The 24,835-nt window shown below is 38.8% G+C and overlaps 1 protein-coding gene across 5 annotated transcripts in view; it reads right to left on the reverse strand.

The window, feature by feature from the left end:
* Nucleotides 1-24,835, reverse strand: part of ARHGAP26 (Rho GTPase activating protein 26) — a 437,396-nt gene that overhangs the window by 172,176 nt on the left and 240,385 nt on the right. For all 5 annotated transcript variants that reach the window (XM_045075346.1, XM_045075348.1, XM_045075347.1 and 2 more), the window contains exons 13-14: nt 16,891-16,956; nt 12,471-12,545 (exon numbers count right to left, since the gene is read on the reverse strand). In XM_045075346.1, the coding sequence (XP_044931281.1) occupies nt 12,471-12,545; nt 16,891-16,956 (141 nt within the window). The remainder of the gene's footprint in view (nt 1-12,470; nt 12,546-16,890; nt 16,957-24,835) is intronic.

Raw genomic sequence — 24,835 nt, forward strand, 5'->3', positions numbered from 1 at the left:
ACATCCAAAATCAAGTGGGTGACTCTGTTCTACTCACCAGTCTAATATATATATATATATACTTATATATATATACACACACAAATATATATATTTATTTATTATTTATTTATTTATTTCCTTCCCATTTTTCTCCCCCCCTAGTTTTGGGTCATTTCTGATTTGGTTAGCATATATTTTTCTAGGGTCTTTGCCACCCTTTTAGTATTTTACTCTCTCATTCATATGTTCTTATCCGGATAAAACAACAGGGCAGAAAAACTCACCACAAAAAAAATAATAATAATAATAAAATAAGAGGCAGTACTAATGGCTAGGGACCTTATCAGTATGGACATTGGAATGTGTCAGAACTAGAGTTCAGAATGAGGATTATCAAGCTGCTAGCTGGGCTTGAAAAAAGCGTGGAAGGTATTAGAGAATCCCTGTCTGGAGAAATAAAAATCCCTTTCTGGAGAAATAAAAGAACTAAAATCTAACCAAGTTGAAAATGAAAAAGGCACTAATGAGGTATAATAAAAAATGGAGGTTCTTCCAGCTAGGGTAAATGAGTTATAAGAGAGAATTAGTGATTTAGAAGACCAAATGACAGAGAATAAAGGAGCCGAGCAAAAGAGAGACAACTACTGGAGCACAAGGGGAGAATTTGAGAGATAAATGATAACATAAGATGAAACAGTATTAGAATAATTGGGATCCCAGATGAAGAAGAAAGAGAGAGAGGGGCAGAAGGTATATTGGAGCAAATTATAATAGAAAATTTCCCTAATATGGCAAAGGGAACAAGCATCAAAAACCAGGAGGCACAGAGAACACCCCACAAAAATCAATAAAAATAGATACACACCCTATCATCTAAGAGTTAAACTTACAAGTGTTAGCGACAAAAAGAAAATCCTGAAAGCAGCTTGGGACAAGAAGTCTATAACATACAATGGTCGAAATATTAGATTGACAGCAGACTTATTCACAGAGATCTGGCAGGCGAGAAAGGACTGGCATGATATATTCAGAGCACTAAATGAGGAAAATATGCAGCCAAGAATACTATATCCAGCTAAGCTGGAAATAGTAGGAGAGATAAAATAGAAAGGAGAGATAAAAAGCTTCCAGGACAAACAAAGTTAAAAGAATTTGCAAACACCAAACCAGCCCTATTGGAAATATTGAAAGGGGTCCCTAAGCAAAGAGAGAGCCTAAAAGTAATATAGATCAGAAAGGAACAGAGACAATATACAGTAATGGTCACCTTACAGGCAATACAATGGACTAAATTCATATCTTTCAACAGTTAACCTGAATGTAAATGGGCTAAATGCCCCTATCACAAGACATAGGGTATCAGAACGGATAAAAAACCAAGATCCATTGATATGCTGTCTATAAGAAACTCATTATAGACCCAAAGACACCTCCAGATTTAAAGTGAGGGTGTGGAAAACAATATACTATGCTAATGGACATCAAAGAAAGCTGGGGAAATAATCCTTATAGCAGATAAATTAGATTTTAAGCCAAAGACTATAATAAGAGGTGAAGAAGGACACTATTTCATACTAAAAGGGTCTGTCCAACAAGAAGATCTAATAATTTTAAAGATCTATGCCCCTAAGACAGGAGGAGCAAATAATATAAACCAATTCATCAACTGGTCAAATCAAAGTAACAAATCGATAACAATACAATAATAGTAGGTGACTTTAACAACCCGCTCATTGAAATGGACATCTAAGCAAAAAATCAACAAGGAAATAAAGGCTTTAAATGACACACTGGACCACACGAACATCACAGATATATTTAGAACATACTACCCCAAAGCAACAGAATACACATTCTTCTCTAGTGCACATGGAACATTGTCCAGAATGGATCACATCCTGGGTCACAAACCAGGTCTCAACAGATACCGAAACACTGGGATTATTCCCTGCATATTTTCAGACCACAATGCTTTGAAACTGGAACTTAACCACAAGAGGAAAAGTTGAAAAAGACTCAAATACATGGAGGCTAAAGAGCAGCCTACTAAAGAATGAATGGGTCAACTAGAAAATTAAAGAAGAACTGAAAAAATGCATGAATAAATGAAAATGAAAACACAACTATTCAAAATCTGTGGAACACAGCAAAGGCGACTGGAGAGGAAAATATATAGTGATACAAGCCTTTCTCAAGCAACAAGAAAGGTCTCAAATGCACAACCTAACCCTAAACCTAAAGGAGCTGAAGAAAGAACAGCAAAGAAAACCTAAACCCAGCCGGAGAAGACAAATAATAAAGATCAGAGCAGAAATCAATGAAATAGAAACCAAAGAACAGTAGAACAAATCAACAAAACTAGGAGCTGGTTCTTTGAAAGAATTAAGATTGATAAACCCCTGGCCAGACCTATCAAAAAAAAAAAAAAAGAGAAAGGACCCAAATTAACAAAATCATGAATGAAAGAGGAGAGATCACAACCAACACCGAAGAAATACAAACAACTTAAGAACATATGACAAGCAACTAGACACCACCAAATTTGACAATCTGGTAGAAATGGATGCATCCCTAGAGACATATAAACTACCAAAACTGAACCAGAAAGATATAGAAAACCTGTACAGACCCATAACCAGTAAGGAGACTGAGGCAGTCACCCAAAATCTCCCAGCAAACATGAGCCCAGGGCCAGATGGCTTCCCAGGGGAATTTTAACAAACATTGAAAGAAGAATTAATACCTATTCTCCTGAAACTGTTCCAAAAAACAGAAATGGGAGGAAAACGTCCACATTACCTTGACTCCCAAACCAGAGAAAGACCCTAGCAAAAAGGAGAATTACAGATCAATGCAAACATTCTCACCAAAATACTAGCTGAAAGGATCCAACAGTACATTAAAAGGATTATTCACCATGACCAAGTGGGATTTATTCCTGGGCTGCAAGGTTGGTTCAACATCTACAAATCAATCAATCAAGGTAAAACAATACATTAATACATGAAAGAACAAGAACCATATGACACCCTCAATAGATGCTGAAAAAGCATTTGACAAAGTACAGCATCCTTTCTTGATCAAAGCTCTTCAAAGTGTAGGGACAGAGGGTACATACTTCAATATCATCAAAGCCATCAATGAAAAACCCACAGTGACTATCATTCTCAATGGGGAAAAACTGAGAGCTTTTCCCTAAGGTCAGGAACACAGCAGGGATGTCCACTGTCACCATTGCTATTCAACATAGTACTAGAAGTCCTAGCCTCAACAATGAGACAACAAAAAGAAATTAAAGGCATCCGAATTGGCAAAGAAAAATCAAACTCTCAATCTTCGCAGATGATAGGATAGTTTATGTGGAAAACCCAAAAGACTCCACTCCAAAACTGCCAGAACTCATACAGGAACTCAGTAAAGTGTCAGGATATAAAATCAATGCACAGAAATCAGCTGCATTTCTATACACCAACAGCAAGACAGAAGAAAGAGAAATTAAGGAATCGATCCCATTTACAGTTGCACCCCAAACCATAAGATATCTAGGAATAAACCTACCCAAAGAGGCAAAGAATCTTTACTCAGAAAACTATAAAGTACTCATGAAAGAAATTGAGAAGACACAAAGAAATGAAAAAATTTTCCATGATCATGGATTGGAAGAACAAATATTGTGAAAATGTCTATGCTACCTGAAGCAATCTACACGTTTAATGCAATCCCTAGCAAAATCCCATCAATTTTTTTCAAAGAAATGGAACAAGTAATTTAAAATTTATACAGAACCAGAAAAGACCCCAAATAGCCAGAGGAATGTTGACAAAAGAAAACCAAAGTAGTGGCATCACAATTCCAGACTTTAAGCTATACTATAAAGCTGTAATCATCAAGACAGTATGGTACTGGCTCAAAAACAGACACAAAGATCAATGGAACAGAATAGAGAGCCCAGAAACAGACCTTCAACTCTATGGTCAACTAATTTTTGACAAAGCAGGAAAGAATATCCAATGGAAAAAAGACAGCCTCTGCAATAAATGGTGTTGGGAAAATTGGACAGCCACATGCACAAAAATGACTGGACCACTTTCTTACACCACACACAAAACTAGACTCAAAATGGATGAAGGACCGTAATGTGAGGCAGGAATCCACCAAAAACTTTGAGAGGGACACAGGCAGCAAACTCTTCGACCTCAGCTGCAGCAACTTCTTCCTAAAAACATTGCCAAAGGCAAGGGAAGCAAGGGCAAAAATGAACTATTGGGACTTCATCAAGATCAAAGCTTTTGCACAGCAAAGGATATAGTCAACAAAACCAAAAGACAACTGACAGAATGGGAGAAGATATTTGCAAATGACATATCAGATAAAGGGCTAGTGTCCAAAATCCATAAAGAACTTATCAAACTCAACACTCAAAGAACAAATAATCCAATCAAGAAATGGGCAGAGGACATGAACAGACATTTCTGCAAAGACGACATCCAGATGGCCAACAGACACATGAAAAAGTGCTCCACATCACTCGGCATCAGGGAAATACAAATCAAAACCACAATGAGATATCACCCCACAGAATGGCTAAAATCAATAAGTCAGGAAATGACAGATGCTGGCGAGGATGCGGAGAAAGGGGAACCTCCTACACTGTTGGTGGGAATGCAAGCTGGTGCAACCACTCTGGAAAACAGCATGGAGGTTCCTCAAAATGTTGAAAATAGAACTGCCCTATGACCCAGCAATTGCACTACTGGGCATTTACCCTAAAGATACAAACGTAGTGATCCTAAGGGGCACGTGCACCCGAATGTTTATAGCAGCAATGTCCACAATAGCCAAACTATGGAAAGAACCTAGATGTCCATCAACAGATGAATGGATCAAGAAGATGTGGTATATATACACAATGGAATACTATGCAGCCATCAAAAGAAATGAAATCTTGCCATTTGCGATGACGTGGATGGAACTAGAGCGTATCATGCTTAGTGAAATAAGCGGAGAAAGACAACTATCATATGATCTCCCTGATATGAGGAAGTGGTGATGCAACATGGGGGCTTAAGTGGGTAGAAGAAGAATCAATGAAACAAGATGGAATTGGGAGGAAGACAAACCATAAGTGACTCTTAATCTCACAGAACAAACTGAGGGTTGCTGGGGGGAGAGGGGTTGGGAGAAGGGGGTGGGATTATGGACATTGGGGAGGGTATGTCCTTTGGTGAGTGCTGTGAAGAGTGTAAACCTGGTGATTCACAGACCTGTACCCCTCGGGATAAAAATATATGTGTATAAAAAATAAAAAATTTAAAAAAAAAAAAGCTGATGCAACACTTGGCATAAAATATGAAGACCAAAGCACTCTAATAAAATTTCAGAAAGGTCCTATTCTATACTATAAATGAAATTCAGAAAACTAATGGACATTGTGAAATAAGGCATCAGAGTAAAAAAACACAGACTGAAATAATAAACATGACTGAGAGGTATAAATGAAAACAGCTAAATAAGGAATGTAAACAAAGACACAGAAAACCCAATTACAAAGTTAAAAGTCGCATTATAAACAGCAAGAAAAAAATATGAAGACCAAAAGAAATGTAATAAATTACATGGATGGGGGTACAAATTTGAGAATTTTTGCTAACATGCAAAGGATCAAGAGAAAAACTTTAGAAAGGTAAAAAATGAAGAAAAAAATTTTTTAGAAGATCAAGAGGTACAGAATAACAAACAAAAAGAAAATTTATTTTCCTTTGGAAAAATATGTGTAAAAAGTCCATCATGAGAGCCCAAAATGTATAAAAGAATGACTAGATAGTAATATTAAAAAGTAGTAGAGGGGAGAAATTTTCTTATTATATGGTTATTCGTCCATCAGATAAGTATTTCAGGAAAAGGAAAGTTAGTTTCCATTTCACATAAATATATTCTTAATGAGATATAAAGAAAAGAAAAAGGTTTTGTAATCCTAGATGGAAAAGGTCTTTTAAAGCATAATTCATCTAGGAAAAGGACTGATTTAATAAAAGACTAGATGTTATAAAAATTTAAAACATTCGTAAAACAAAGCAAAAGTACCACAAATAAAGTTCAAGATAAATGAAAAAATGCAACAAAATACTGGTGATATAGTCTCCACATCCTAAAAATTATTACCATCAGAAGATGAATGTACCAATACAAAAATAGGCTAAGAACACAAAATCAGGCAATTCAGGAGAGAAGAAATATAAATCAGTAAGAAACATAGGGAGAATGTCCAACTTCACTCAGAACTACAGAAATGCAAAGTTAAATAAAAAAGAGATACATTGAAAATACACTTGTAATTTATATGCAAAAAAAAAAGTAATAAAGTGTATGGCAAGGCTGTGAGGTACAGGGCACTCTACAAACTGTTGACAGCAAATCTGTGCAATCAGTTAAGGGCCTTGAAAACATGTACATACCTTGGGCCAGCAATTCAACATCTTAAAACAAACCCTAGGGAAATCATTCAATATGAATATATAACTTAAAAATAACAACAGCCAACATTTATTTACTAACATGTAGAGGCTTTTGGACTCAGCAACCCACATGCATCTTTCGTTTAGTTCTCACATTATTACGGAAGTAGGAGTTATTATTACAGATGATGAGACAGAAGACTAGACAGGTTTAAATAATTTGTGTAAAGTCAAATGGATAAGCAGTGGAACTGCAACTTGTCTAACTCCAAAACGCATGCTTTTAAGCTCTGCATCCCCTATGGGGATGTTTGCCTGAGTGCCTTCTAGAATGATGAGAAATTGCAATCAGTTTATGTAATCAAGAATAAGGGATTAATTAAAAAGTTGTATCTACACAATACATAGCCCCCCCCAAAAAAAATCACACTCTAGAAGAACTTGAATGAAATCAGAAAATAAACTGTCGTATTACATGATAAAAAAAACCCTATTAATAAGCAATATATATGCACGGTGTGATTCCACCTTTATAAACATTTTATATTACAGAATATATTTTAATGGTATGATAAAATGGTCAATAAAGAATAAAGGTTATCTATGGTCTGCAAGACTTTCGTTTTCTTCTTTCTACCTTCTTTCTCCAAATTTGCTATAATCATCACTCAACAGCCTTTGATCAGAAAAAAAGTTATCTAAAAATAAATACAGAGATGTACAGGAAGAGAAAACAGACATACTGAACAAATCAGCATATAGATGATTTTTATTAAAAAATGAGCTAAAATTTAGAAAAATTTATCCTACCATTCAGGGGACAGAAAAAATAATAATACACACATGGAAGAGACTATTTCCAGGAATCTGCAAGTGTTCCTGAAAACTTTTCACTCTTCACAGATTAAGAACCCCCACTCTTAGGAGGAAGGGGATTTAGGGTAGCTCTGGGTAGGACACTAGCACCAGTCTACACAACATGTACTAAAACATATTCTAGCAAGGTTCCTTAAGGAATTCTAATCAATATAAGGAAAAAGTTCTCAAAGTACTGGCTCTTTTTTTTTTTTTTTAAGAGTTTCTTTCTTTTCCTTCCTTTCTTCCTTCCTTCTTTCCTCCCAAAGAAAGAAATAAAGAAAGGGAAAGAAAGAGAGTGCTTGTACACTCAAGCAAGCAGAGGGGCAGTCAGAAGGAGAGGGAGAAGCAGGCTCCCCACTGAGTAGGGAGACCAACAGGGGCCTCAGGACTTGATCCCAGGACCCTGGGATCACGACCTGAGCCAGAGGCAGACACTTAACCAAAAAGCCACCCGGGCACCCCTCAAAGCACTGGCTCTTAAGATTCCTCTTCCAATCTCAAGTCCTCTAATGTACTAAAAACATACAAAGTAAAGTCAAAGTAATCAAAGGAAGTCTCTGGTTTTACTTAATTCTAATCCATACTTTCAACAATAAAAACTCATATTTTTACTTGTGAGAGGCTCTGAAAAATAGTTCATATCCTACACATTGCCTAGCACCTGAAAGGGCATCCAATCAATACAGAATAAAGAAATAGTGAAAGAATGGTTCACACGCAGCCCAGCCACCTCAGCGAGAGGTTTTGCAGTTAAGGAGCCTTATTTGTTTTACACTCTAGGCTAACCCAGCCTAGTACCAATACCAGGAATTGAAGAAGAGGGCAGCATGTTCACACAAGGGAAGAGAGACAGGGCTCTGCCTCCAGGTCTGGAGTCTTCCTGGTCTAAGAGGTGATTCCTCACTTCCAAGATCCAAACAGGTTACCTTAACTGGTCATGAGAATCACGATACATTCTCCACTTTTGATGAGATCTTGCACTGTGGTCATCTCTCAGCTCTGGTTGAGCTTCAGTTTGGATGCTAGTCTATCTGTAACGCTCTCCTGGCAGAGGCAGTTGGCCTTGTGACTTTCAGCTGCTGGCTATTAGATTTTCATGACATTTCGCAGATATTCATGATTATTTTGTCTGTCCCCAGGAAAACTGAGGAAGAGAACAGGACAAATATTTTGTTTGAGAGCCACTAAGAGAAGTGATTAAAACAAGATCCTTTGACACCACACTTTGCTTAGCATAAACTGGTTCTTTTTTCCAGTAAACCCATCCAAAATGTCATATTTCTTTTCACTAGTATCACCTTACATAATAATCTGTCATCTTCGAAATCTCTCTACCCAATATCCAGTTGGTTACAAAGTCCTGTTGATTCTCTCCAATCATTTTGAACCTTTTTGCCTAACTTCAGAGCATCTACTTGGTCCAGCCCTGGTTAGCTACACACTGCTTAATTATTGCAACTGTCTTCCTCCTTCATGTCTCTCCACATCAAATACATGTTCTCCATTGCTGCCAGTGCTACCCTTCTAAGACTAGTCAGATCTTGTTAAACCTGTGTTGGACATACTGTTTTTCCCCTTTTAATCTCCCAGCAGCCATTATTTCAGGAAAGCTCTCCTCCAATAACCTTTTACTAATTCTGCTCAGTCCACAGGTTTCTATGGACTAACCCCCTCCCTATTCCACTCACCACACTTCCCTAACATCATCGGAGATATGTCCAGAATCCAGGCCATCCAGATCCACCTGCTGTAGGTCAGGGGGCTGCCCTGAGATTTAGAAATAAATCATGTGAACGGCCCCATGCTGACCAAAGTCCCCCATGAACTGTCAAGAAAGATACTCTCTACTGAGTGACATTAAGATTCACAAACTGTTGAGGCTGAACAATGTGGGACAGTCCCACAAAGGAAACAGCTGATATCAAGACAAGCAGAGATCACAGATAATGAGAAGCCAGAAGAAAGGAGTAGGAAAGGCTCCAACAAAGGTTCCTCTGTCATTGGAGCCACCACATCCTGCTATGCTTCTGCCATCTTGGACAGAGCAGTTGTGTGAGGAAATGAATGCATTTTATTTGTCCTTTAAAATATTTTTTTAAGATTTTATTTATTTATTTGAGAGAGAATGAGTGAGAGAGCATGAGAGAGGAGAAGGTCAGAGGGAGAAACAGACTCCCCAAGGAGCTGGGAGCCTGATACAGGACTCGATCCTGGGATCATGACCTGAGCCAAAGGCAGTCGCTCAACCAACTGAGGCACCTAGGCGCCCCCTTTAAATTGTTTTGAATTGTCTTCTTGACACTGTGTGTGCAAAAGAGCCCTCATACATATAGCGTCACTACTTAGAAACTTTTTGGGAGGTAGGGATGGGCAGAGGGAGAGGGATAGAGAGACTCTTAAGTAGGTTCCACACTGGGCATGACAGGGCTCAGTCTCACATCCCTGAAATCATGGTCTGAGCTGAAATCAAGAGTCAGAAGCTTAACCAACTGAGCCACTCAGGTGCCCCACTACAAACCCTTAATAGTGTCTTCTTCTTTTTCTGTAAGAAGTAAAACTCTCACAAACTTCTTAGCACAAAATTCAAGTTCTTTGACAAAAGGGACCATCTTACCATTTCAGTTTTAACTCTCCTGATCCAGCCTCAAGCACGTTCAAATATTAAAATAATATTAATAATAAATTAGTACCTTCCACCATAGCCATCACTGATTCTACCTTCTGCCCCTCATTATTATTATTGCTCATTTCGTGAATCTGAATTATACTCCTATTCTCTCCTTCACTACTCAATCTTCCAGATACAGCTTGTACTAGGTGCCAGAGTCTTATTTTACATCATGATTCTCATGCATGCATATCTCCCCCTACCAGACTCTTTGCACACAAGGATTGAATCTTTTTAAAGTTTCTACTCTAGCACCTGGCAGTCGGCTATGGCAAGGACATACTCCAAACATTTGCAACTCCGATCAGAAATGAAAGACTGAGGAGCACCTGGGTGGCTCAGTTGGTTGAGTGGCTGCCTTCGGCTCAGGTCATGATTCTGGGGTCCTGGGATCGAGCCTCGCTTTGGGCTCCCTGCTCAGCAGAGAGCCTGCTTCTTTCTCTCCCTCTGCCTGCCGCTCTGCTCACTTGTGCTTTCTATCTCTCTGTCAAATAAATAAATAAAATCTTAAAAAAAAGGAAAAAGAAATGAAATGAAAGACCGAGGGTTGATACCTGTTAAAATCTTAATTCTTCTATACATTACAACTTCTTAAAAATTCACCATGTCACTGTACAACCCAGCAATCGAACTTATGGGCAATTTATCCTGGAAAATCGAATTTATGTTCACACTTAAAGCCTGTACAGAACGATTTATAGCAGCTTTATTCCTAATTTACCCACATTGGAAACAACCCAGATGTCCCTCAACAGGTGAATGGTTAAGCTATGTAATACTACTCAGCAATAAAAAAAGAACAAAGTATTGATACAACAACTTGAAAATATCTCAAGGGAATTATACTGAATGAAAAAAAAAAGCCAATCCAAAAAAGATTACATATAATATGATTCCACTGAGATAATCTTGAAGTGACAAAATCAGAGAAATACACAAGAGATGAGGAGTCTGCAGGGGCAGGGAAGGAGATGAGAGACTAAGCAGATGGACCCTTGTGGTGATGACACTGTCCTGAATCTTGACTGTATTCATATCCTGGCTAATGACCTCTTACTACAGTGTAGCAAGATGTTACTACTGAAGGACAGTAAAGGCACATATAACTATGTTTTATTTCTTATAACTGCATACAGACATAAAATTATCTCAAAATAAAAAGTTTAATTTATTACGAATCTAACCACACTGCAAATTTGAACCATGAAGAAGATTCTCAGTGCAAGAGTACCTCACAAATAATCATACTTTCAAACAAAATATGTCACTGTGACTAGCAATAGAAAAGGGTTTGCAAACAAGAAGTAAGGAGCTCTCTAGAAAAAGAAACAGAGAAGAGTCATACTGGACAATATGAGAGAGGAGATTTCTTTACCTGTGAAAACTATTTTCGGAAACTGGATGGCAAAACAAACAACAACAACAACAAACACCCCGACAAATATAACAAAGAGAGAAGGGGGTTGGGGTAAATTGGAAGGGGAGGTGAATCATGAGAGTCTATGGACTTTGAAAAATAATCTGAGGGGTTTGAAGTGGGGGGGGTGGGGAGGTCAGGGTACCATGTGGTGGGTATTATAGAGGGCACGGATTGCATGTGTGGTGAAAAAATAATGATACTGTTATGCTGAAAATAAATAAAAAAAAAAAAAAAAAAAAGAAGTATCCCTGCCCAGACATTGAGCAAGGACCCTAAGTGATAGTCCGTCTCTACAAGTGCACGGCTGGGCTTCCATGGGGATGAGTAACAGCCACTGATATGTGAAATCTGATCTGTTTGCCATTTAAATCCATGTGACTCACTGAAGCTGACTGCATTCTCATCTAAAAATATAGGAAATCTGCAGCCTAAGCAAATTGGCTCATTGACTCATGGGGTTTTGATTCAAACACCACACATTTGGAGATAGTGCTTTTATATTTATGTCAGCTAGCTGTAGGGGAGGTTCTGTTCCTCAAACAACAGTGTCTAGGTAGAAATCTAGATGCAAAGAGGATCACAAGAATTATCTGCTTATATACATGTAATCAGGCAGTCGCATGACACCTTTTTGGTAACAGGGAACATGGCGTCTGAAATGCTCTGCAAACTAGAAGGATGCCCCTTCCTTGGGCATCGGGTGTGCCCCACCAAATGCCTGTCTCCAAAGAGGGCCATGGAGTCATAAGCTATTAACGACAGAGTAGGGTGTGGTGGTCACATGAGTGACTGAGCGCCACTTAGGCTGGCAACGGCTGAGTCTACAAACAGAGGGTGTGGTGCCTTTTTTGTTTTGTGCCCTGCCATTTTTGTTTTGTTTTGTTTTGTCCAGTCCCACTAAGTATCTCTTCCAGTAATGCCTACAGCCATAAAAACTGGTGAGTGGGACAGCTGATTTCTGGGCGTTCCCGCTTGGACACCCAATTCCTTCCCAAGAGGCTGCTCATACTCACAGAACTAATGACTTTTCAGAGCGACCCCCTGGACCCCATTGGGACCTGCCTGGCACAGTCACTGCTGTACTCACCCATCAGGACACTGAGTAGCTTCTGCACTCTGGAATTGACCCCCACGATTCGGTAGAGCCCTTGCTCATTGATCCCTGAGAAGAGAAACAGTGATGATTTAATTAGAGGCATGTCAGAACACAAGTCAAGCCAACCCAGCCAGATGAACTTTTTTCATTTTCTCCGTCCTTCTAAAACCCACTCTAATTAAAGTCCCCTGTCACTCAGCTCCGCTCTTAGCAAAGGAGTGGGATTTGGTGCAGCTGTCTAAGATTTCACGGGTGTGCTGCACACTTCAGCCCTTGTATTAGTTCAGTTCAGTCAACAGCGAGGAAAGAAACCTTCCTCTTCTCTTGCCAAATGCAGCCTCTGAAGAGATTTAAAAGATGCCAAGCATATACTTCTAAATAAGTTACATTAAACCAATTTTTTAATTTAAAAAGCCAAAACTGACATGATATAAATATAGGAAAGAATAAATGCTTTACAATCTATTTGCAAATACAGAATAAAAATATAGAGGTGTGAGAGGATTCTTCATTTTGGACAATGTTCACCAAGACTTAGAAATGAGGAAATCCATTTATTTGCCATGTAAACATTCTTTATGAAGAAAAATGAAAACTACCTTCATTCAACCCAAGTAAATGTGCAGCTGAAGTAGAAGAGAATTACCTCCAAACACCCAAAAAAACAAAAACTAAGCAACCTCAGAGGTTTTTTTCATTTAAGTTAAGCAAGGATTGCTTAATCTTTAAGCAAGGATTAGATCACCCTATACCATTTACAAAAAGGGACCTTTTAGACCAAATGATTGGAAATGATTTTTCTGTTTAGTACTAGGCCCACCAAACCTGATACCTCTCAACTAAGTAATCTCCTGCTTCCCATCTTATTACCCTGATGTCCATTTTCCAACCAGCAACCAAAATGAGCTTCTTTAAGTATGTATCAGCTCAAATCCTCTCTTTACTCAAAACCTTCCAATGGCTTCCTGTTGCATTTAGACCACAATCAAAATTTACTGTGGCCCACAAGGCCCTGAAGGATTAAGCATTGGCCCACGTCTGCATCATCAACCACTTTCACTCTGCTCTAGCTACACTGGCCTTCTTATTTCTCCAACACACCACGCTTGTGCTCCCAAATCACAGCCTCTGCACAGCTGTTTCCTTCCCCTAGAACATGCCTCTCCCAGATCTTTTTATCATTCAGGTCTCAACTGAAATGCAATCTCTTCAACCTAGGGCATCCCATGATCAACCCTACTGGTGGGTCCCCTACCCTCTTTTCTTTGTAGTAAGTAATAATATGTGAAATTCTCTTTCTTTTTTAGTTTCTTCTTTGTTGTTCCCCTACAACTATGGAATAACCTCTATGTACAGTGATTCTGTCTTCTTTACCACTATAGCTCCCATACCTAGATCAGCACGCAATAATGACATAATGCATAAAACAGAGTTATACTCCAGGGCCACTACTTTGCAAACAAAACAAAATTTCCTGGAAGAAATTTGGGAAAAGCCTGATTCTACAATGTCTCCACAGGCCTATGTAGAATTAAGGAATAAAAAGAAGTGGTCTAGAATGATGGTATTTTATAGCTAAAAAGGATCTGTAAAAGCACGTGCATCAGCCTCCATGGCTTGGGGACTAGGACACTGTGGTCTAAAACTAAGGGATGGGTCCCAAGCTGTTCAATAGCAGAACCATTATTCAGTAATGTTGTGGCTTAACGGGCCTGTCCTTTCTGAAGTGTCTCTACTTCTTCCGTCTTTGACCTTTCCTGGACTGGATACAATCCTGTCTCCTGCTGGATGATGATTAGCAAATCCTAGAAAATATGGGAGGTCTGTTCACCTCTGGTCACCACAAATAATGGATATGCATACATGCATTCCAGTAGGAAAATAACCACTTCCTTCAAGTATTTATGCTAAAACGGCATTTAACTCACATTGCCCTCTTTTCCTTTTTGTGTCAAATGAAAACTTTCCCCAAGTTAAAACCTATCATTTTCATCTTCCTTTTAGAGCAGGAAGGGACAAAGAGGCAGAGGCTAGGACACCAAACCGCTGGTGACCTTGTTCTTCCTCTACTACTTACTATGTATATTTTCTGGCTTTATATCATAAAAAGCTGTCCTCCTGAGCCACTGGTCTGCATTTATCACAGACTCTGTGAAGGGTTTTAAATAATTACATTTCCCTATTGGTTTGGCCACTGAGAACAGAGACAAACAGGTGGCCCACCTCGGGCAAGTGGGTGAATTTCACAATGGAGGGGAGAAGATTTTTGTTTTGAACTTACTTTTGGCTGCATTTTTAGTATGCCTCTACTTTTGTTGACCCTGTATCTCTTACTCCTCATTCTTTCCTCTTAGAATGAACAGAAAATTTAAAAACCTGTTGAAAAGCTATCTTAGTAACAGACAGCTTAAAAATTTAGAAACTGCAGTTAAGGCAGGTAGATAAATCAAAGGAAGACAGAAAGAAAAGCTGAGCGCCTCACTGACAACATGAGGATACCGGTGCATATGCGGATCTCCCAGAATGGGTTCATAATGTGCAGGCTGTTTCATAACTTTCATTTTTCACTTAATATGTAATAATGAAAACTCTGCATATCAATAAATGTATTTTCCTATAGTTTTAGTGATTCATAGCTTTTTACTGCATGGATGTACCACTGGTGATTCAACTAATTTTTAAAACATTTGACCAGTTTCTACTTTTCACTTTAACACCATTGTGTAAACAGCTTTGTGGCTCAGCCTGACTGTGTCCTTATTTCCTCCAGATCAATTCCCAGAAATCTCACCTATTCCTACTTTATATTCTCTGGCTGTTATTCACTTCTTTTTGAAAGCTGCCTTAACTCTTTATTTAAGGAAGGTATAACAGAAATAAGCAAACATTTAAAAAATCTTAGCACATATTAAAATAACTACTTTGGAAAGAACACTTTCTGACTGGGTAAGAAGAGTGGCTTATACAGTTAAGATTTTTTTCATCCCTCTCTATTCAATGCTCTATAGGCCTTATAAAGATATTTATGTTTCTTAATTAATAGAGTTATAGATCTTGCTTTAAAAGATAAAACTTCTTTCAATCAAGTGAAAAAGACTAGCAGGTTGAGAGGCTGTGGAATACTAAGACTCACATCTTTAAAAATGGTTCAAACTAAATCCACAGCAAAGAGAGTAACAGCTTTTCTCAGGCGTCCCAAAGAGCAGAGCACTCAAAGTTCCCAACTGCCGTAACTGAGAAATCTCCTTTGGGGCAACATCTGAGGAGGGAATGGAGACCACTGGGATGATTCAGCTTCCCTGGTTCTCAAAGTCCTGCTCCTACAGACCCAGGCACAACGGGCAGGGCCTGGCTACAGCATTGCTGCAGGAAACCAGGGGCCTGACCCCTTCTGCCCACCTGGATAGTAACCAGGGACTGGCTTTTCAAAGCATGGTTCTTACCCTGCCATCCACAGACCCCAGGAGTCCATTAGAGAATTCAGAGTGTCAATGAACTTAGGCAGGAAAACAATTATACCTTCGCTTTTATGACCCTGTCGCTGAAATTAAACATTTCCTTCCATTATGATATAAGCAATAAATCACAGTGTTATCAATACCTGTGACTTGTTCAGAAATCAGTTGTTTTCATAACACATTGCGACTTTTATAGACATCTTGAAATATCAAGACAGTTAACCCTTGATCATCACAGATTTGAAATACACAAGTCTACTTACACAAGGATTTTTTTTCCTTGGTCTACTTACACAGGTCTACTTACACAAGGATTTTTTTTCAATAAACACAGTACAGTACTATAAATGTGCTTTATGATCCTTTACCATTTTCTTTTCTCTAGCTTACTTTATTGTAGTATTACAGTATATAATACATGTAACATATAAAAACATGTATTAATTGATTGTTTATGTTATTTGTCAGGCTTCTGGTCAACAGAAAGCTGTTAGTAGTTGTTCGCAGGGGAGTCAAAAAATTATATGCAGATTTTCAACTGCACAGGAGGATAGGGGGTTAGAACCTCAAACTCTCACATTATTCAAGGGTCAACTGCATTTCCAAGTTACGCCAGTTATCAGGCCCATATCTATTTCTTATCATTTAAAGTGATAATAAAGAAATACATGTACTATTACATTACAACTGAATTCCAGTAATTAGACTCCTTATTATCCTATGTATTTGACATGTATGCCTTTAAAACATTCTACCAATCAGCCAAAGAGGTTGATGACACCAAATCAGCTGAGAGTGCCTGCTTCAGAGCAACACAACTGATGGAAACACACCAACAATGGCACTTGGGGAGTTAATGAGTCACTTAAAATCGGGAAACAGGTAGCAGGTCTGACGCCTCACCAGATGCATGACCTTCACTGAGAACAATGCCATCTGTTGAATGACTTTACCTCTGGTTTCCACAGCGTGGATGCATTTCCTGATTATGCTGAAGCCAATGCTGTCCAACTGTGCAGCTGAAAGAGGAAGAGAAGGGCAGTCAAGTTGCTTGCCATGCACACCAACCTCAGACAAGGTCTGACAGACCCAGGATCAATCAGTCCCATGGTATGGCCACAGATAAAAATGATTTTTAGGGGCGCCTGGGTGGCTCAGTGGGTTAAGCCACTGCCTTTGGCTCGGGTCATGATCTCAGCCCCGCACTGGGCTCTCTGCTCAGCCAGGAGCTTGCTTCCTCCTCTCTCTCTGCCTGCCTCTCCACCTGCTTGTGATCTCTCTCTGTCAAGTAAATAAATAAAATCTTAAAAAAAAAAAAATTTTTTTTAAAAAATCAGCTGGCATTCACTGAGAGACTACCATATGCCAGGTAGTCTAACTGCTTTGTTTATATTACCTCATTTATTTCTCATGGTTACTCTGCTAGGTTATCCTCTATGTATAGCTGAAGACACTATAGCACAGGGTGATGTGAACTTTACCAAAAGAATAAGTAGGCATCCTTTAAATCACTTGTCCTGTTATTGTCAGGAATGGCAGGACTAACTGCTTCCTGGTCTCCTTCAAAGAGCATAAACTAAGTGGCACAATAAATGTTAGGTAAATGCTTTACTTAGATTATCTCAGTTAATCCTCACAAATCCTCTAGGCTGATACTATCATTAGCTCCATATTACAGATAAAACAACTGAGATTTGGCAAAGCTAAACGTCTTGGCCAAAGCTGCAGAGCTAATAGGTGGGAGACTCACTCCTGAGCCTGTGAAGACCTAACTGCCCTAAATATGACCCTGAATTAAAGACAGAAGTCAATCCTGCTCAGGTGATTAGAAAAGAAGGAGAAAATGGTAAAAAGAAAAGTGACCTAGAGGAAAAGAAAAGCAGCCCAGAACACAGAAGTTATCTGATGAATAAGGATAAGGCAAAAGAGCCAGCCTGTGAGTTATCAGTCAGCAAGTAGTTAGAGTTCTCCAACGGCTACAAACCCCACTAATGTGGCCCAGAAAATTAATGATCACATAGCAGCAACATTTTCCACAGCACAGAACCAATTTCTAACCTGGCAGTGAGACTGGCAACCCACCAAGATCCATCTCCAGGCTTTGATTACCCAGTGAAAAGATGTGCATGGTAATTAAGAACAGGTTCACTTTTTGAGCACCCTGGGACAACAGGGCAAGGCATTCTACAAACTCATGGGTCACAGTGGAGAAGAGAATGGTAGAAAGTAGGAAAGAAGGGAAGTGTTTTTAAATAATTTGTCATCATCCTGGGCAAGAAATAAACTTGTAAAAAATAAAAGAACTGTACAGAACCTGAACTCACTCTTTGATCTAATCCAAACAGAACCTTTCTCAAAAAAATTTTTTTTTAAGTTTTCTATTTTAATTCTGGTGTAGTTAACATACAGTGTGTTATTAGTTTCAGGTGTACAATGTAGTGGTTCAACATTTCCACACATTAGCCAGTGCTCACCATGACAAGGGCACTCCTTAATCCCCATCACCTTTTTCACCCATCCCCAAATCCCACCCACCTCTCCTCTGGTGACCATCAGTGTGTTCCCTATAGTTGAGAGTCTGGGGTTTTTTTGTTTGTCTTTCCTTTTTTTTTATCCTTTGTTTCTTAAATTCTACATCAGTGAAACCATATGGTATTTGTCTTTCTCTGACCTATGTGCCTTAGCATTTTACTCTTTAGTTTCATCCATGTTGCTGCAAATGTCAAGATTTCATTCCTTTTATGGCCATATAATATTCCATTGTGTTATGTATGTATGTGTGTGTGTGTATATATATATACATATACATATATGCCATATCTTCTTTACCCATTACTCTATCGATGGACACTTGGGCTGCTTCCGTAATTTGGCTACCATAAATAATGTTTCAGTAAACACAGGGGTGCACCTTGCTCTAATTCTTTATGCATATGAGTGAACTTACATTCAATGAAGATAAAAATCCTTAAGAAAATCATTGAATTCCTCAAACTAAAAAGGAATTCTGATTTATTGAAAATTCTCTTTTCAAAAGAAACAAAATAAGTCTTATTCTTACATACATACTTGCCACTTACTGATATTTAATGTAAACACATTCGACCTCTAGGATAGTCAGTAAAGAACCAGAAATGAGGAAAACAGTATGTTTCTTCCTGGAGACTACCTGCTATACAAACCACTGCTCTTATTCTCTTAAAGCTATAAGGAGTTTACTAACTTACTCTCGTGCTTTTTCTAACATAAACCAAGTATTGACTCTGCAAATCATGTAATACAGAGCTTTCTGACTCCAAGCTGCAAGTCAGATTGAAATCATTGTCCCAAATGAAACTCAATCACCTCGTGCCATAGATGTTTCCCAAATTTAATAACAAACTATGATACACAGGTCAAACACCTGTTAAAGTCTAGGTAAAGATTATCTAAAATAAGAGGGTTTTTTTTTTAAGGATTTTTATCTATTTATTTGACAGAGAGATATCACAAGTAGGCAGAGAGGCAGGCAGAAAGAAAGAGGGGGAATCAGGCTCCCCGCTGAGCAGAGAGCTGGATGCGGGGCTCTATTCCAGGACCCTGAGATCATGACCTGAGCCTAAGGCAGAGGCTTAATCCACTGAGCCACGCAGGCACCCCTAAAATAAGAGTTTTACTGAGATATAATTCATATACCCTAACATACACCCATTTAAAGCTCAAAAGTCATTGGTTTGTAGTACACTTACAAAGTTAGGAATCAGACACCATTATTTGATTCTATAACATTTTCCTTTTCTTCCACATAAAAGTTCATACACATTAGCATTCACACCCTATCCCCTGCCTTCCATCATTTCCTAAAAAAAGTCATGTTTTCTGTCTCTAAAGACTTGCCCATTTTAGGTAAGTCATATAAAAAGAATCATATACTCCCATAGTTTTTTGTGTCTAGTTTCTTTCACTTGGTATACTGTTTCCTAGAGTCATGTATGTTGCAGCATCAATATTTCATTCCCTTTTATGAGTAAGTAATATTCTACTGTCTGGATATACCACCTGTCATTTATCCATTCATTGATTGTTGTTTCTACTTTCTGGTTGTGAAATGCAGCTAGGAACATCTGTATACAAATCTTTGTGTGGACATCTATGTTCACTTCAGTATATACCTACAAATGGAATAGCTGGAATAAATGGTAACTCTATGCTGAACTTTTTGAGGAACTGTCAAGTTGCTTCCCAAAGTGCTGCACCACTGTGTGTTCTCACCAGCAATGTATAAGGGTTCCTATTTCTCCACATCCTCCCCGATATTTGTCATTGTCTTTTTTTTATTATAGCTTTTTTAGTGGGCGTGAAGTGGTATCTCACTATGGTTTTGATTTGCATTTCCCTAGTGACTAATGATGTTGGGCATCCTTTCATGTGCAGGGGAGGATATTCATTCCTTTATACAGTAATCAGAATAGAGTCTACTGGAAACTATTTGTCAGAGGGAAATTATTTTTTGTACTTAAGGAGGTTTCCAAAACATTCACAACTGTGATTCAATAGTCAGTTGAAGCTTTCTAGTTCTTCTTTTTTTTTTTTTAAATTTATTTATTTATTTATTTATTTTTTTATTTTTTATAAACATATATTTTTATCCCCAGGGGTACAGGTCTGTGAATCACCAGGTTTACACACTTCACAGCACTCACCAAATCACATACCCTCCCCAATGTCCATAATCCCACCCCCTTCTCCCAAACCCCCTCCCCCCGGCAACCCTCAGTTTGTTTTGTGAGATTAAGAGTCACTTATGGTTTGTCTCCCTCCCAATCCCATCTTGTTTCATTTATTCTTCTACCCACTTAAGCCTCCATGTTGCATCACCACTTCCTCATATCAGGGAGATCATATGATAGTTGTCTTTCTCTGCTTGACTTATTTCGCTAAGCATGATACGCTCTAGTTCCATCCATGTTGTTGCAAATGGCAAGATTTCATTTCTTTTGATGGCTGCATAGTATTCCATTGTGTATATATACCACATCTTCTTGATCCATTCATCTGTTGATGGACATCTAGGTTCTTTCCATAGTTTGGCTATTGTGGACACTGCTGCTATAAACATTCGGGTGCATGTGTCCCTTTGGATCACTACATTTGTATCTTTAGGGTAAATACCCAATAGTGCAATTGCTGGGTCTTCTTTTGAGAGGTGATCAACATAATTTAGTCAGAAAAGTTCAGGAGCAAAAGAACCACCATTTTGCACTTTCCTCTGGGGCACTACTAGGACTGATTCCAAACTTGGATGCTCTAAGAGTACATTTGCACCCTGATCTTGTACTATGCATTGATCAATATCTATCTTGGACAAAAAGTATTTTGTTCCCTTTACCTCATAAACAGTGGTAAAAGTTTTGGAAAGTTGAAATAACCTGGCAGCTGACAGTGACAACCCCAATGGCCAAAAGATACGTGCTCATAAAGCCATCAGCATAACTAGCAGATGGGCAGAGTCAGAGAAAGACCTGCAAGTCCAATTGAGTTCTTGAACCTTTCTGTGTTTGACTCTAAGAAGCAAGATCCTTTCCTAGGTAAGTAATAGCTAATGGAAAAGAATGAAATGGAACCTTCCACGTATATCCAGAAAAAACCTGAATTCCATTAACCTTCATTAATTACCATTACTTCTTTTGTTTTTTTTGCTTCCACAATTTTGTTATTGTAAATAATGCTGCCATATAGATAGGAGTGTATATATCTTATTGAATTAGTGTTTTCATTTTCTTTTTTAACTTTTTTAAAATTTATTTTCAGCATAACAGTATTCATTGTTTTTGTACCATACCTACTGCTCCATGCAATCCGTGCCCTCTCTAATACCCACCACCTGGTTCCCCCAACCTCCCACCCACCCCCACCACTTAACACCCCTCACATTGTTTTTCAGAGTCCATAGTCTCTCATGCTTCATCTCCCCTTCTAATTTCCCCCAACTCCCTTCTCCTAACTCCCCATGTCCACCATGCTATTTCTTATGCTCCACAAATAAGTGAAACCATATGATAATTGACTCTCTCTGCTTGACTTATTTCACTCAGCATACTTCTTTAAGAAATTAGCAAAGCAAACTGCCCCCACCTCCCAAAATCTCTTAGCAATTCTCCTTTGGTTTTCCCAACATTACTAAGTTCTTTCATTTGTTTTAAACCTTTTCTTGAAATAAATCTTACACAGATGTTACATATAAGGGCATTACACATTACACATGTAACACAGTATTAGTATATGTTAGTTGACTATGTTCAAAAGTAGAACACATTTACATATTACCAAGTCAAAAAGAGTTTAAGGTAATTCTGTCAGCCTCTAGTTGTTCAAGCTGCATTCTGATGTAATTATTACAGTTTTAGAGGCAGATAACACAGTATTCAGAAACGGAATTCATATCAAACAATAGTTCCCAACAAGGAACTCATGACACAGAGTCTAACAATCATTGCTCTAAGTCTCTAAGCTGCAACTGAACAATTATCACATCCCTGTTTCTCTCTGTGTCTCTAAGGCTATGCCACCCACAAGCATGAACGCTCACACACACAAAGAAGTCTGACTTCTATTCTCATCAACTGGAACTTCCCACTGATGTCATGATTAGGTTACTAATGATTAACAACTGCATTATTATTTAGCATGTACCGAGTACTACTAATGTAATAGTGATTACAGTGCATACATAACTAGAGATCATTAGTTCTGATCTCTGCCCAGCAGGTACATAATCTAAGTTAATTGAGATCCCTCTGCTGAAAAGCAAGTTCCCACTAAAAGGTTTAGAACATGATCACAACCGAACAGAGTTTGCTAATGACAAAAAAAGTCTGAGCAGCCTGCCAGATGGACGAGGCTGTCCTTAATCCCCTGAAGCAGGTGATTCAGCTCTTTTACTGGGCCAAGGCTCAGAAAAGGTCAGGGATTTATTTGCAATTTCTGTATCCTTGTAATCTCCAGGAATAATCTCTCATTAAATATCTACTAGACTTGCATTATTCCCTTAATTTGACTTGCAATGAGGTGGTGCACGACCAGTAGCTCCTACACCTGTCATCCACTGTCTTGCAGCTAAGGCCTGAACTGGCTTCTCTTCCATCCTCAGCCTCAACTTCAACTCTGCCCAGGATTCTGCACAAGACAGCCCAAACAGCTTTCATATGATGACTGTCAACAGAGCTCACACCAAATACCCAGGTTAACCTGGCAAGTTAGAAATGTACCACCATCTTAATTTTCATTACAATTTTGAAGCCTTGTTTGTCTCCTTTTAGAAGAAGGTCACACAAACCTATTTTCTCCAAGTTCTGTGGAGAACACAAGAGTTGGGCTGATGCTCAGTGAGCTTGGAGGGACTTAGCACAGAAGAGGGAAGAGGATGCTTGGCAGACCACTGGGGTTTGCACTATTATACCTAGGGTACAAACTCTAAGAACAGGGAGGCAAGTTAAATCCAGGAGCAAAAGGTTTTACTGCATAGGGCTTGAAACAACAACATACTATATAAGGTTCATCTAATGATGCTCTTGCCTAAAAAGAGGAGGCTGGTGGCCAGATGGCCAAATGCTATCTCAACTAAGATGTTTTCCCTGGCTCTTTTCACCTTGAAAGAAAATGAGGTGTGTAGATGGTATAAAACCCTTTCACTTCTCCCTTCTTACCCTCATATCCAAATTATCACCAGGTCTCTCAATTTCATCTAGTTCTCTCCATCTTCACCACCACCATCCCAGTCCTGGCCTCCATCATCTGTCACCAGGACTTGTTATGATGATCACCTAACTGACGTCTTCATACATCCCATGGCTCCTTCTAGTCTATCCTCTACATTGCAGCCCCCTCCCCCAATCTGGACAAAACCAGATCACATGCCTTCCCTGTTTAAAATCTCTCAATGCAATGAAACAAGATGGGATTGGGAGGGAGACAAACCATAAGTGACTCTTAATCTCACAAGACAAACTGAGGGTTGCTGGGGGGAGGGCGGTTGGGAGAAGGGGGGTGGGGTTATGGACATTGGGAGGGTATGTGCTTTGGTGAGTGCTGTGAAGTGTGTAAACCTGGCGATTCACAGACCTGTACCCCTGGGGATAAAAATATATGTTTATAAAAAATAAAAAATTAAAAAAAAATAAAAATAAAAATAAAATCTCTCAATGGCAACCAATTGCTCTTGGGAGGATAACCCGAACCCTTCACAGGTTTCACAAAACCCTGCATGGTCTAGCCCAGTCTGCCTCTTTCACACTACCCCCTCCAGACCTAAACATCCTATCATAGGGCCTTCAAAGCATCCAACTGACCATACTTTCTCTCCAGCCTTTGAACATGCTGTGGATTTCACTTGGAAGCCCATTGGCCAAAGCAACTGCAAATCCTCAGGTCTCCCCTCAAGTGTCAATTCCTCAAAAAGGCCCTCCTGATCTCTCCACCTGGTTTATGTTCTCACTGCAATTTGGATATAGCACTATCAACTTCTCCTTCAGAGTATGTAACATAATTGTAAGTTTACATTTATTTCTGTGATGCTGCCAACCAAACCACGTTTGCATTCATGAAAGCAATGGTGCATATATATCTTTGCGCATTTGTTTTATTCAATACTCTATCTCTACTTTTCACTGTCTACTACGTTGGCTACTAAATATGATGGGGAGGGTCACTAAGGAACATGTGATGTAGTAAAAATGACCTTTCAAATTCCAACTGTTATAAATCCTACAAAAGTAGATGAGTTATTTAAGCTCTGGTGCCTAGGTTTTTCATCTTTTGAGAAGACATAAATGTTAAATAAAGATATGAATAGCCTGACATACCTACTTTCTTCCTGTATTAGTACAAAGTGGTATTACCACCTTATAGGACAGCCCCAAG

Source organism: Mustela putorius, unplaced genomic scaffold, assembly GCF_011764305.1.
Source record: "Mustela putorius furo isolate JIRA1106 unplaced genomic scaffold, ASM1176430v1.1 tig00000145_pilon_pilon_pilon, whole genome shotgun sequence".
Classification (NCBI taxonomy): domain Eukaryota; kingdom Metazoa; phylum Chordata; class Mammalia; order Carnivora; family Mustelidae; genus Mustela; species Mustela putorius.